Source organism: Chaetura pelagica, unplaced genomic scaffold (genome assembly GCF_000747805.2).
Source record: "Chaetura pelagica isolate M959 unplaced genomic scaffold, ChaPel_1.0 scaffold251, whole genome shotgun sequence".
NCBI lineage: Eukaryota > Metazoa > Chordata > Aves > Apodiformes > Apodidae > Chaetura > Chaetura pelagica.
Window position 1 is genome coordinate 1,026,238 of NW_009952271.1, and position 15,006 is coordinate 1,041,243.

The window sequence follows — 15,006 nt, forward strand, 5'->3', positions numbered from 1 at the left end:
CCAGGGCAGCTCACACAGGAACATGTCCAGATAGGTCTTGAAAGTCTCCAGCAAAGGAGACTCCACAGCCTCTCTGGGCAGCCTGTCCCAGGGCTCTGTCACCCTCACAGCAAAGAAGTTTCTCCTCATGTTGAGGTGGAACTTCCTGTGTTGTCACTTGGTGCCGTTTCCCCTCATCCTGTCACAGGCACCACTGAACAGAGAGTGGCCCATTCCTGACACCCACCCTGCAGGTATTGATAGACATTCATCAGGTCCCCTCTTAGTCTTCTCTTCTCCAGACTTAAACAGCCCCAGGTCTCTCAGCCTTTCCTTGTATGACAGATGTTCCAGTCCCTTCATCATCCTCGTAGCCTCCATTGGACGCTGCCTGATTCCTGATAAAAATAATAATAACAACAACAATAATAAAGTCAGAGTGGGTCCAGAGTGTGTGGTTGCACTGCCTTAAGCCTCCAGAGGCACATGGGGCTTTCCAGCACAGACCTCTCAGTGGGTCTAGAAATGGTGGGACAGGGAGGTTGGTTCACAGCCTTGTAGAACCACTGTAGTGGGCTCTGAGTCATTGTCCAAGGTGCTGCTTTTTCCATCCTTCCAGCTAGAATTGCCCACAGAAGAAGAGAGGACAGGGTGAGGTAATCTTGGGGTGTAAGAATCACGCTATGGATTAGCTGGGACCTGTCTGGAGGGACAGGCCTCACTTCATGCATTTGTAATGACACCTTTTTCTGTATAATCCATTATTTACTGCAGGGCTGAGCCCTGGAACAGCTTTCTCACAGCACTGAGCTGTGTGCACCCCACAGGTAGCAATGTAAACACAAGAAGTCTCTCCTGTCTTTGCACGTAACACCCAAAGCTTGACAAGAGGTCTCCTCAGCCCCCTCCTGAAAAGCTTGTGAGAATTTCCGTCTGTTTAGTTAAAAAGCACTAACTTTTTACCTCTGAAAAGTTACCAGAATGGCAGGGTTTAGTCTCCTTTCCTGCTGTTCAGGTTATAATGTCTCTGCTACCTCTGCAATGTTTGTGTTGCAGCGTCTTCACCCGCACGCCACGATGCCACAATGGGGCGTTGTGGGGAAGCTGCCTGATGTTATCGCCCTGCCACTCTCCATCATCTTTGAAGGATCAGGGCAAGCAGGAGAGGTGCCTGAGGACTGGAGGAAGGCAAATGTCACTCCAGTCTTCAAAAAGGGCAAGAAGGCAGATCCAAGAAATTACAGCCTAGTCAGCCTCACCTCCATTCCTGGAAAAATGATGGAGCGGCTCATTCTGGAGGTCACCTCTAAGGACACGGAAGTGAAGAAGGTTATCAGGAGTAGTCAGCATGGATTTACTAAGGGAAAATCATGCTTGACTAATCTGACAGCCTTCTATGATGTTGTGACTGAATGGGTAGATGCAGGGAGACCACTGGATGTGTCTACTTTGGCCTTAGCAAGGCTTTTGACACTGTCTCCCATAACATCTTTGTGAGCAAGCTCAGAAAGTGTGAGATAAAAGAATGCATAGTGAGAAGGATTAAGAACTGGCTACACAATAGAGCCCAAAGAGTGGTGGTTAATAGTGCAGAGTCCAGCTGGAGACCTGGATCCCTCAGGGATCAGTGCTGGGTCCAGTCTGGTTCAACATCTTTATCTATATGACCTTGATGGTGGAACAGTGTCTTCTCAGCAAGTTTGCTGATGACATGAAGCTGGGAGGATTAACTGATCCACCTGAAGGCTGCAGCCATTCAATGAGATCTGGGCAGCCTGGAGAGCTGGGCAAACAGGAACCTCATGAGGTTCAACAAGAATAAGTGCAGAGTCCTGCAAACCTGGGAAGGAACAACCAAATGCACCAGGACAGGACAGGAGGGGATCTGCTAGAGAACAGCTCTGTGGAGAGGGACCTTGGAGTCCTGGTAGACAAGTTCTCCATGGGACAGCAATGTGCCCTTGTGGCCAAGAAGGCCAATGGTATCTTGGGGTGCATCAGGAGGAGTGTGTCCAGCAGGTCAGGGAAGTTCTCCTCCCTCCCCTACTTGGCCCTGGTGAGACCAGGTGTCCAGTTTTGGACTCCCCAGTTCCAGAGGGACAGGGATCTACTGGAGAGAGTCCAAGGGAGGCTACAAGGATGATGAAGGGACTGGAACACCTGCCTGATGAGGAAAGGCTGAGAGACCTGGGGCTGTTCAGTCTAGAGAGGAGAAGACTGAGAGGGGATCTAATTAATGTCTATCAATACATGAGGGCATCAAGAAGGCAGGAGAGGCTCTTGTCACTTGTGTCCTGTGACAGGACAAGGGGCAATGGATTCAAACTGGACCCCAGCAATTTCCACCTCAACATGAGGAAGAACTTCTTTCCTGTGAGGGTGACAGAGCCCTGGGACAGGCTGCCCAGGGAGGTTGCAGAGTCTCCTTCTCTGGAGACTTTCCAGACCTGTCTGGATGCCTTTCTGAGTGACCTGCCCTAGTTTTGGTCCTGCTCTGGCAGGGGGTTGGACTCAGTGATCTCCAGAGGTTTCTTCCAACCCTGAATATTCTGTGACTCTGTGATTCTGTGAAGTTCTCTCTAAACCAGGTTCTGTAAGGGCTCTGCTCCCTGCAGCCCTGGTACTTGCTGTCCCCTGCTCAAGAATCAACAACTGTTGATGTGGTGGATTTTGGAAGTAAACAGGGTGATGAATCATTCAGGTGTTTGTCTTGTGATGATCTGTCACCTGGGTCTGCCTTGATCAATAGACAGATTGAGTTACGTGGCCAACACTGCTGATCTTGCTGGGACTGGAGTCCTCTCACATCTCGAGTCTGTCAGGCAAGTCAAAAGTCATCAGGCACGTTCGTGGTGAGGGCACAGGTCAGGCTGAGACATCAGCCCGTGATGTCAGGGTCCAGATCAACTCGGTCACCCACCCATAGCCTTCACAAGGCAGCACGAGTCCTTCACCACCCTGGTGAATGTGTCCCTTGTTCATGTGAGCAGACCAACCTACACCCTGGCACTTGGAAGGTTTCCATCATTCACCCACTTAATTAATATTCTTCTAGATGTGCTCATACAAAGCCATTAGATCTGCTGGGTCATGGCACATGACGCCAGCAGGGCTCCATGTGGTCACATCCCACCCAAAATCCAGCAGTTGCACCACGTTTGCTGACCTATAATTTTCTATCATCACCAGAGGCCATGAGAAACAGCAGCACAGCCATGATCTGTGGAGCACTTGGTCAGCTCCGGGCTATGTCCTCCCTGGTGAGCACATCTCCTACAACGTCCTCCCCTCTTGAGGATGATGCAGAGGCACAGGCTTGAAATGGAGCTGTGCTTTTGCAAGGAAACCTGGGGTTGCTTTAGTGCCTGCTTGAAGCAACACACTGGCCTACGCTGTCATTTAGAAACTGGTTTGGACCAGGCTTGACCCAGAATAAGGTTTCATCCAGTTCTGTCAGGTGGTGTCCTGCCTTCTCATGTTTTTGTTATCCTAACAGCCAGCCTGACAACTATTCCCAGCAGTCCCCAGCACTGCCCTGCCCAGTAGATGCAGAGTTTCACTGAGCTGAGGACACTTTGCTTTCTTATTTCTGGGTCTTCTTTTGAGGTTGCAAGATGAATGCTTGGAAGAAAGACCTGGTAACTGGTCTTTGAAACTGGTTGTTCTATATACAGGTGCTTTAGGTAATGGGAATGGTATAAGGCCATAGAAAGTTAAGGGTTAGCCAAAACCATGATCAGATACCACTGCCTCCAGCACTCTTCACAGGCCTGGGCTGGTCTTGATTCCTGACCCTGGGCTATGTTATAGGGGACATGTAACTGCTCCTTGGAGTTCTCTGATAGCCCTGACCAGGACTTTTAACCCAATCAGCTCTTCTCCATACATTGGGAAAAAGCCCAAGAGCGCCATGATACCAAATGTGATAAATGTTGGTATTTCTTTCTTGAGAAAGTTTGCTGAAGTTGGCCCAGGTCTGCTCATGAATGGACAAAACTCTTGCCTTTGAAATACTTTGAAAGTCAATTGTACCATGAAGAGAGATCAGAGAAGTACAAGAAGCTCAGGGTTGTTCTGGGGTCTTCTAGACAAAGAAATGGGGGAAGAATTAACAAACCTCTGGTGACCACATCTCAGTTATTTTGCAATCAACATTTAGGAATGTTTATGCTTTTATTGATTCACTGCTGCCAATAAAATGATTGCATGAACAATCCCAGCAAGGTGTTGTGAAAACCATTTGTTTTTCCATCAAGCTTCACTATGCAACATCTGGAGCAAGTGAAAACCCTCCTAAATGTGTAATCAGAGATGCTGGAGATATCCCAGAGAGGCTTTAAACTGGAAGAGGCACAACCAGGTGAGCACTGCTTTCCTTACCAGGTTCTTTCCTTGAGCAAGGTTCTCCAGGGTTAGTGCCAGGGAATTGTGCTCATCTGGCAGGGATTACACAAGAGCTGATGTTCTCTTCTTGCTAAAATCAGAATGCTGCTCTCACACCATGCAAATAAAGGAGGGGTCTGTCTTGATGCTGTTGAAGAAAACCTGATAGTAAAGTAGCAAAACACAAGCTGAGCAGGGATTCCTCCATCCATTAGGGGGCTTTTAAACCCCTCACGGGATCCACGCTGGAATTGCCCTCAACACAACCAGTGAGGTTGATCTCAAGAAGTGGGACTTCTTTGCTGTCTGGAGTGGGTAGACCTTTTCAAAAGCCCAAAGTAGGCACAGGGACAGAGATAAGGTAATGAAACAGTGGAGGTCCTAGCCACACCTGCTCTCAGGGAGGCAGCACCCACCCACGCAGTCCCTTGGTGCCAGCTCTGAGAGCAAATGACTCTCTGCTGGATGGTGGCTGGGTCTGTGCTTCACGACCCCCTCACTGCTCAGGGACTGTGGCTGCTGACATTAGAAGGCAACCTCATCCATGACACAGAAACGTGTGCTCAAGCAGAGCTCCTGGCAGCCCAACAAAAGCTTTTAGGTGGCTACCATCAAGTTACAGAAAGGTGTACGTTGCAAAGTCACAGGTGGAGAAGGAACTTTACTCTGTTGAACACCTGTAGCTTCAGCCAGACTGAGGGCTTGCAGGAGGTCTCCCCCACTCTGCTGTCCATTGCCAAGCACCCAGGCTTGGTGCTCACCCAGAAAATGTTGCAGAGGTTGGCAAATCACCATTTGCAGACACAAAGAGCTTGGGGACAAGGTCTCGGTGGGGGCTGCCTGGGCCACTGTGGCTTTTGACAAGTGGTGTAGTCACCTAGGGCCTCCCACCCAGGCAGCCAGTGAAGCCTAGTTTGTCCTTTGTGCATCAATAGAGAGGTCAGCATGTTCCTCGGGCCTCGTGAGGCTGGGGGAGCACCAAGTCCTCCTGTTGCCCCGGGAGCTCTCCCAAGAGACGTTCCCAAGAGCCTCCGAGAATTACGAAATGACCCTTCTCAAAGAAAACCTTTTGGGTTGTTTTTATTTACTGTGACTATCATGGGCTTAAGGTGCAACTCCATAGCTGGGATTCCTCACCATGCCATTCCAGCTGCTTCTGGAAACATAATCCTCTGCAGGGATGAAACTCATGACCACATGGCCAAGAAGAAGGCATTAAAGATATGACCAGCACACACACCACTTAATTAGAGGACACGTGCTGTGACTCTGCGTGATGCCAGCCTGGCAGGGTTCTGACACAAAGTGCCCTTTTTAACACGGGTGATGACATATCCACCACCACTCACAACATCAAGCCTCATCAGGTAGGACTGCGGGCTCTGCCTGGTAACGTATGTTCCTCCGTGTAACTCAGGGTTTCGTGGGAGCTGGGAAAAGCACTAGCTTCTCTTTTTCCTCAGGAATTTAGAGAGGGTTACTGGGAATATTTCAGAGGGCAGATACTTGTCACAGTGTGAGAGACCCATTGGGAGGACAAAGAATGGAGGTAGAGATGGTTGGTGAGAAGATTTGCAACTGGTGCTACTGGGTTGAAGTTAAGCTCTAACCTTTAAGAACTTAAAAATAATATTTACTATTAACTGGGTATGTGAAGAATATATCTCTGCTTGGGAAAGGAGCCTCCACGGGGATCAAAAATGTTTCTGTTTTTCAGGCCACACTTATTCCTGTGAGTCTGCATCAGCTTTAGTCAGTAGTGGCTCCTGGATGTAAAAGATTACAACAACCAGCAGAAGTATAGATGTATTCATAGTCCAGTGAACCTGGATGTGTTCCTTGTGTAGTGTAAGTTCTCACTTCAGATTGATTCCCTCTGTGGGACAACTGGCCTGACAGCATCTTTTGCTGCTTTAGCTCTTGCACTGTAAATCTGTGTCTTTTCTTTTTACCATGAAAAATACAAAACCGGGTCTTGACCAGTACCAGATCCAGTCAGAAGGGAGGAGTATGAAGAGCCTTGCATGGACTAACAGAAGCTGGAACTGGGAATCCATTCCTTTTCCTCAGCCCAGACCATCATATGTGCTCTTCAGATGTATATATCTGTATACATAATATATACATATATATATCTGTATATATATATATACAGATGTAATAATATATATTATATAGTATATTATAATATATATATTATATAATATATTATATATAGAGAGTATATTATATTATATATATAATATATATAATATACATATATATCTGTATACCCATAATAACCCAGTATTAAGAGCCAATAATAATAATAATAATGACAATAACAATAACCATAATGATAATTTGTTGTAATTATAATAATAGTAGTAGCAATAGTAGCAGTAATAGTAACAGTAACAATCTCTTAGGCACCAGATGTGGCTGTTCATTGCAATCCTGGCGTTGATACAAGCCCCCACCATCTCAGGAGCTGCCATCAGGCAGAAAAAGGATGTAAATCCTGAGGCTTTCATGAATGTCGTAAGTCAGAAGTTTGAATTCCCACTCTCCCTGAAAGCCTGAGGATGTTTGGGTGGGGGATAGAGTGTGTGTGTGGAGAGGGCTGGGGGCCCTAGGGTGCTGGTGCTGTTGAGCTGTGTTGCTGCTGTGACGTGGCCTCCACACCATCCTTAGCAAGCTCTGCTGCTCTTCCTCCCGGAGGCATTAAGTGCAATTACTGGCCTGTTGTGTTGAGCTGGGAGTGATCCCAGCCTGGATTTGATCAGACACATTCCTAGAGGGTACCAAGTCGTGCATGGCTCCTACCCTTCAGCTGCAAGCTCAGGGCAGTCTCCAGGCAAGTCTTAAATGTCTCCAGAACCTCAGCATGAGGAAGAACTTCTTTCCTGTGAGGGTGACAGAGCCCTGGGACAGGCTGCCCAGAGAGGCTGTGGAGGCTCCTTCTCTGGGGACATTCCAGACCTGTCTGGATGCCTTTCTGAGTGACCTGCCCTAGTTTTGGTCCTGCTCTGGCAGGGGGGTTGGACTCAATGATCCCCTGGGGTCCCTGACGTCCTGTGAACCTATTATTCATTTCTGAATGTGGGTTTAGGTGACCCAAGACACAGGCAATAAAATGGCTGACATGAAGCTGTTCCCTCAAAAGTGTGAGGAGGCTACACACAGGGGTGTGCAGCAGGGTCACAGCTGGGGTTCACCAGGCTGGAGCTCCCCCTTCTCTGGAGTTTTCAGCCGAGGCTTGTCCTGTTGCCCAGCTTGGCAGGTTCCATATGTCCCACCACCTAATCTGCCACACACACCAGCCCAGAGCGAGACATCACATGTCCTGCCACCAGTGCTGACTGCCACTAAACCCTTTGGGTTTCAATCTTTTTGGAAGCATTTCAAGCACACATGCTGCTGCCACCTCAAGCATCTCACAGGGGTGGACATGGGGTTCAGACAGTCCTCAGATGAAGGCCTCAGATGGTGCAGAGACACCCCAGGCAAAGCAACGTCCCCAGTGCCACAGTGCTCCAGCTTGACGAAGGCACCCCAGCTGATGAGTCAAATGAGCCCTTCAGCTACAGAAAGCTTCCTACCTGGGTTCTTCTTTCCCCAGAGCCAGATCATCTGCCACAGTGGGTACCCCAGTGAGGAGTACAAAGTCCTCACTCGGGATGGCTACTACGTCCACCTGAACAGAATTCCTCATGGGAGGGAAAACCCTAGGAATGGAGGTATGGCTCTGCTAGACAAGGTAGACAGCAAAAAAAACCCCCGAAACACCCCTTATCAAGAATATCTTATTCACAAGAATATGAAGAGATGGACCTAGAAGGCCAAGGGAGGATGTGTTGTTAAAGCAAAAATACCAAATCCTTGATATTCTCCAGCTGGCAGTGAAGGCTCCAGCAGCCACCAACGGGAAGTGTGTGAGCAGCTCAGCAACCCCCTGTCATCTCAAGCAGAAACTTGGGTTTAAGGCTCAGAGGGTGCAGGCATATCTTAGGAGACCTCCTCATTTAATATTTTCCCCTGAAATTTGTGACTTTGGGGGTTGAATGGGCCTGTACTGCTGAGCTTTCACGTGGTTGTCAATGGCCATGATGCTGAGCTTGAGGTAAGACACTGCCCAAGGTTGCCCAAGGAAGTTATGGAAGCTCCATCCCTGGCAGTGTTGAAGGGCAGGTTGGGTGGGGTTTGGAACAACCTGATCTGGTGGGAGGTGTCGCCGCCCATGCAGGGGGTTGGATCTAGATGATCTTTAAGGTCCCAAACCAGTCATGGATTCTATGAGCACATGGAGCCTGGGACACTTAGGTGGGATATCCCCAGCCCTCCAGTCCAAGGCTCTGAGGGCAACCTCTATGAGACAGCTGCAGCAGGGATTTCTTCACCAGGAGATGTCATGAAAATGCATATTGTATGTCCTCTGGCAGTGCAAGGCAGAGGGTTTTTTGGCCTGATTTTGGAGTGAGCAGGTAGAGAACTTCTGGTTTGATGAAATGTGCTGTTTCCTTCAAACCCAGGGACCAAGCCAGTGGTGTTTCTGCAGCATGGGATACTTGGAGAAGGCAGCAACTGGGTGGAAAATCTGGCCAACAGCCCTGGTTTCATCCTAGCAGACTCTGGCTATGACGTGTGGCTGGGAAACAGCCGGGGGACAAGCTGGTCCTGGAGGCATCAGAACCTTTCAGCTGACCAGGTTGAATTCTGGGACTTCAGGTGGGCTGGAGTGGATTGAAAAGCAGAACAAACATATCTGCACGTCACAAACCTGTAGGCAGAGCTTGGAGCCTCCAGGCCTCCTCCAGACTCCCCGTGCTGTGGATGGAGGTACCTGTGCAGACCTGCCTGCTGACGTGGTGCCAACACCTCCTGCAGCTGCTCAGCCCCGCTGAGAGAGCAGGGCACTGCTGCCTGCCAGGGGACACCCAGCCCATGGGGACACCAGCCCAACCCTGGGGCTGCTGGGGGACCTTCCCAGCTGAGCCCCCAGCGAGGTGTCCACACGTGTCACTGCCACCTCCCCAGATTTGTGAAGTTCTGGGCCCCTCAGGACAAGAAGGACATGGAGGGGCTGGAGTGTGTCCAGAGAAGGGCAAGGGAGCTGGGGAAGGGGCTGAAGAACAAGGAGAAGGGTCTGGAGAACTTGTGAGGGATCTGGGGGTGTCCAGCCTGGAGACAAGGAGGTGAGGGGAGACCTTCTGGCTCTGCAACTGCCTGAGGGGAGGTTGGAGCCAGGGGGGTCCAGGCTGCCCAGGGCAGCCCTGGAGGGGTTTCCAAGCCATGCTGATGTGATGCTGAGGGACACGGGTTAGCATCATGCTCAGCAGAACTAGGTTAATGGTGAGACCTGATGAACTTAAAGGGGTTTTTTTCAAGCAAAACAATTCTATGATCCTGTGATTCTAGACATTGTCCACAGAAACCTTGTCCCCAAGAGCAGCATTTTAAGCTGATCCTGCCACTCCAGGCCTGATCTTCAGAGCACTCCTGGGTTGCCCAAGCTCACCAACAGTAAAATAAACAAAAAAAAAAAGCTAATAAAGCAGGTCTGCGTTTCAGCATCTCACACTGGAAGGCACATGGGCAGGAGCTGATGCTCTGTCCCCTTCTGGGAAGGAGCATCTGTGGGAGCCGGGTGGGTGCTGCAATCCTGCGAAGAGGCAGCTCTGGCTCTGCTGGACTGGATGATCTTGGCGGTCTCTTCCAGCCAAAGACATTCTGTGATTCTGTGACTGTGGTTCTGTCCTGCTCCAGATCACACCACCCAGTTTCTATGCCACTAATGATGGTTGAGCCCTTTCAGGGAAGAATAAGGACATGGCAGGAGGGACCCTGTGCATCTTCACCCAGTCCAGGGCTCTCAAAGCTCATAGAATTTTCCCCTAGAAAACCAGCCCCAGATATTGAGCCCTTCAGCACACAGGCAAGTTTGCCCTCCTAGTGTTACCTCACAACCAAAGGACTTCTCCTGTATTGCAGCTTTCATGAGATGGCAATGTATGACCTCCCAGCCATGATCAACTTTGTCCTGCAGAAGACTGGGCAGGAGCAGCTCTACTATGTTGGCTACTCCCAGGGCTGCACCCTTGGTACGTCAGGAGGGGCTGCTGGTGCTTGTGAGGAGAAAGAGAAGTCCCATCTTTGCAGGCTGCTGAGCAGGCATGCTCGGTAGAAGATATCTTGCAGTGAGAAGTTCCACAGCAGCCATGCTTTCTACACAAGCCCAGCCAAGGAGAACCAGCCTGCTTGTAGGGTGGTAAGAAAGCTCCTGGTGACCTCGCTGAGCTCCTTGCTGCAGCTGGAGCAGTTGTAATTCAAATTAGCAAAGCAGGTTGCAGAGTTCCCCATCAAAACCAAAGGCTTTTTTGCATGAAGGTCACAGCTTTGGCTTTCTGTGAAAAATGTGGTGCTTTTTTGAGACCCCATGCTGTGTCCAGCTCTGGAGCCCCCAGCACAGGAAGGACATGGAGCAAGTCCAGAGGAGGCCATGGAGGTGATCCAAGGGCTGGAGCAGCTCTGCTCTGGACAGGCTGGGAGAGCTGGGGTGTTCAACCTGGAGAAGAGAAGGCTCCAGGGAGACCTTAGAGCACCTTCCAGTGCCTGAAGGGGCTCCAGGAAAGCTGGGGAGGGGCTTGGGGCAAGGGCAGGGAGAGAGAGGACAAGAGATTGAAACTGGAAGAGGGAGATTTAGTTTGAACATCAGGAGGAAATTCTTCTCTGTGAGGGTGGTGAGACCCTGGCCCAGGCTGCCCAGAGAAGCTGTGGCTGCCCCATCCCTGGCAGTGCTGAAGGGCAGGTTGGATGGGGCTTGGGGCAGCCCGGGCTGGTGGGGGGGGGCCCTGCCCATGCAGGGGGTTGGGACTTGATGGTCTTTAAGGTCCCTTCCAGCCCAGCCTGTCTGGGATTTCATTATCCTTTTCACCATGAGGGGCATGAGGTAACCTCTGTGACAGTGATACCTCAGCAGTGGGTAACAGAAGATGACAAGACTGTCTCCTTCACCTAGTGAAGGGGGCAGGGCTTCCCACCAGTGGTAGCTGTTGAAGTGCCTCATCAGTGACTTCTAACCACAGGATTAAAGGTGTTTTCTCCTTATGGACATCTGTGGCACTGATGTTAAGCAGAAAGGTGGCAAGTGATCCAAGATTTCTAGATCCCAGATTTGGAGTTAATGTCAGCTAAAGAGATGTGGGCAGGGAGTCCAAGAGAACGATCTGAAGAAAGATCAGCCAAACCTTAAGTTGTTCTCTTTTCTCAGGGTTCATCGCGTTCTCATCCATGCCAGAACTGGCTCAGAAAATCAAACTGTTTTTTGCCCTGGCTCCAGTAGTGACAATCAAGCACGCCAGAAGTCCCTTCATGAAATTGTCCTTCCTCCTGGACAGGCAATTCAAGATGCTTTATGTAGGGGATTATTCCATGCTCCCTTCCCTCCAACACAGTGGTGCTAGGAAGGGGATGGTGCCCAGGCTGGACACCCTGGGGCCAACCAGTGGGACAGGGAACAGTTAATTCCCACTTATTTATAAGCACAGATATGATCGAGGTGCAGGGGCACTCCTGCATGGTCACCTACTTGGGTGCACCTTCCATCTGTAGCGCCCTCAGGTGTTGAAACTGGCCCATCTCCAGAGGCACCTGCTGCGTTCCTGGGCAGAGGGCCTGGAAAAGAGCAGCTTTACTGGGCTGGTTATAATGGCAGTGACAAATGAGTCCAATGCTTGGGGAAGATGGGAGGAAAGGGGAGGTTCAGACTGGATATTGGGGAGAATTTCTTTACCCAAAGAGTGGCTGGACACTGGAAGGGGCTGCCCAGGGAGGTGGTGAAGTCTCCATCCCTGGAGGAATTCAAGAAACATGTAAAAGTAGCACTTCAGGGCATGCTCTAGTGGGCATGGAGGTTTTCAGGGTTGACGGTTGGACCCAGTGGTCTTAGAATTCTTTTCCCACGGTGATGATTCTGTGACTCTGTGGAAGAGAGAAGTCCTGAGTATTGCTGTCCCTGCTGGGTGTTAATCATCCCAGCCCCTGCAGCAACCTGTGAACGTCCCAGCAGGGCAGGAGGACAAAGCAGGAGTGACTTCCACCCCTGTGGCCACCCCTGTAGCACATCCCCTCCCTGTCCAGCTGCTGGGACAGCTCAGGGACACCAGTTAGTAGCAGGACAGGGGGAACATTCTGAGGGCTGGGCTGCAGGGAGGGGGATAAAGGAAATCAACCTGTCCCTCTGCCCCCACAGCTGCTGCTGGGCAGAACGGATGCCACGCTGCGGGTGAGGAAGCTCTGGAGGTTTCTCCCCCAGCTATGCAGGCAACCCCCACTGCACCAGCTTTGTGCCAACCTCTTCTTTCTGCTGGGTGGCTACAATGAGAAGAACTTCAACATGGTGGGTGCACTGCCCGAACTCCCCTTCCCAGCCCAACACCCCGCTCAGCCTGCCAGGCCAACGTGTGTCCTGCCAGATCCCTCTCGCTGCTTCTCCTCCCAGATAGGAAGTCTCCAGCCTCTGTTGGGTGAACATCAGTGGCCAGATGGCACCTGATGGCATCTGAGTTCAGGCTACCTGTCACCAGCTGTACCCCGGGGGTCCACCTGCTGCTCCTAGCCACCCTACAATCAAGTCTGACGATGGGTGGTCATTAAGGTCTTGAGCCCAGTCCCTGAGCCCAGATAAGGCATCTCCAGGTGCTAGGGGTACCTTCATCACCATCCTCCTCCTGGAGCTGTCTCACAGCAGTGGATTTTTCATGACAGTTCTATTCCTGAACCTGGCCCAGCTCTCTAGGCATCATTTGGCAACTGCTGTCCTCACTCCTGTCCTTTGGAAGGTGATGAAAGCCTGGCTCTGTTTCCTTGCAGACCCGGCTGGATGTGTACACCTCCCATTTTCCAGATAGGACATCTGTCAAAAACGTGATACACTGGGCACAGGTAGGATCCTTGAACCCCCTGGGATGGTCCCTTCACTCAGATTCTGGTGTGAGAGGTCAGGGATCTTGGACACAAGACAGTAAAGGCAAGAAATGAGATGTACAGAAGAGGCACTGGCTGCACGATGAGCTGGGATGTGAGTCCTGAGCTGTGCCAGGACAAGGGAAGGGGTGGGAATGCAACTTCAGAGACCAGTTTGTGGCCTCCAGGGATCCCCAAAGCCTCTTCTCCCTGGTGACCAGTGATAGGAGAAGAGGTTCAGGCTGGATACTAGAGAAAATCTCTTCACATAAAAAGTGGCCTTGGAACAGGCCGCCCAGGGAGTTGGTGGAGGCACCATCTCTGGAGGTGTTCAAAAAAGGGGTAGACATGGTGTTTTATAAGATGGTTTAGTGGTTAGGGGTTGTAAGGTGGATGGTTGGACTTGATGATCTTGAAGGTCTTTTCCAACCTTGGTTCCAAGAACAGGGACACCATGCTGATGCTGGGTGAAGCCCCGGCATGCAAGGAGAGGCTGTGGAACTGGGCTTGCTCAGCCAAGGACAAGGAGGCAAAAGGGGATCCAACATCCTCTCCCCCTGCCCAAAGGTGTCCTGGAGATACCTGGGACCAGGCTCTGCCAGTCTAAGGGACCTGCTACAGCTGCAACATTGGCCCTGCTGGAGAGGGAGTCAGGCTGGAGACCCTCACCTTGGTGTCTCCCTCCAGAGCCAAATTATAGGTAACAGGGAAGGCAATAAAAGGTCTTTTTTAATCAATGCAACCATTAGTGCAGGTATCTGAGCTTCCACCCTGGCATAGAAGACACTGTTATAATGACTAGGCTCACTGATGTTCCTCTACTCCAAGCCCATGAGAAGTTAAGGAGGATCAGGTTGTTGAAGGAAAACTCATGAGTGGGAAGTCCTTCTGTGGTGTCCACACATCTGTTGATGAGCAGGTTTTCAGAGCCACGAGTGGCACCAGGGCAGTAAGGGAGCTGTATGCAACACCTTGGTTTGTCAGCCCTTCACTGGGGACAGGCATGGAGCTGTAGGTCAAAGCATCACCCTGTTAAAAAAGATGGAAAGTTTAGCTTTCCTGGGATGTCACCTCCTCCTGCCACGTCCCATGCAAGCAGCCTCTCATGATGGGCTCCCTCAAGGAGGCCAGGGGATGCCAGAACCATGTAGCAGCACTGCCTGGCCTCCCACCACAAATCTCTCCTCTCCTTCCAGATCATGAAATCAGGGGAATTCAAAGCCTTTGACTATGGCAGAGAAAACCCAGCCAGATACCACCAGGTAGGAGGCTACAGCAGCAGTGCTGGAAGCTGCAGGTGCCAGGGGACTGTCCTGGGTGGTGAGGGGATGGGCTGTCTTGCCAGGGGTGACCACATTCCTCAAAGCCCCCTGTGTCCCTCCAGGAGACACCTCCCTCCTACCGGGTGGAGGAGATGCCTGTGCCCACCGCGGTGTGGTCAGGGGGACAGGACTGGGTGGCTGACTGGAGGGATGTCCACCTGCTGCTGCCCCGCATTGCCCAGCTCGTCACCTACGGCCACATCCCAGACTGGAACCACTGGGACTTCATCTGGGGCTTTGATGCTCCCGAGCGCCTCTACAGGAGCATCCTGGAGCTGATGGAGGGGTCCTGGTAGAGCGGCAGCTCCCCTGGGAGGTGCTGATGGCCTGGCCCCTCTCCCTTGGCTGGGGTATCCCCTGCTGTCCCCTCCTTCCTGCT

The 15,006-nt window shown here is 51.1% G+C and overlaps 1 protein-coding gene across 1 annotated transcript; it reads left to right on the forward strand.

Annotated features, from left to right (window-relative positions):
* Positions 1-6,777: 6,777 nt before the first annotated feature.
* On the forward strand, positions 6,778-14,923 carry LOC104397766 (lipase member M-like). Its single transcript, XM_010007777.1, has 9 exons — positions 6,778-6,882; positions 7,964-8,081; positions 8,874-9,069; positions 10,333-10,442; positions 11,612-11,757; positions 12,593-12,739; positions 13,213-13,284; positions 14,502-14,567; positions 14,690-14,923. Exons 1-9 carry the CDS (start codon positions 6,778-6,780, stop codon positions 14,921-14,923), a joined length of 1,194 nt encoding a protein of 397 aa, XP_010006079.1.
* Positions 14,924-15,006: the final 83 nt, after the last annotated feature.

What these genes read in the sequence shown, in the direction of transcription:
- LOC104397766 (XM_010007777.1), top strand. Translation starts at nt 6,778, where the DNA reads ATGTGGCTGTTCATTGCAATCCTGGCGTTGATACAAGCCCCCACCATC. An exon ending in GGAAAACCCTAGGAATGGAG is followed by an intron (nt 8,082 to 8,873) that starts GTATGGCTCTGC and finishes CTTCAAACCCAG; the next exon opens with GGACCAAGCCAGTGGTGTTT. An exon ending in ATGAGAAGAACTTCAACATG is followed by an intron (nt 12,740 to 13,212) that starts GTGGGTGCACTG and finishes GTTTCCTTGCAG; the next exon opens with ACCCGGCTGGATGTGTACAC.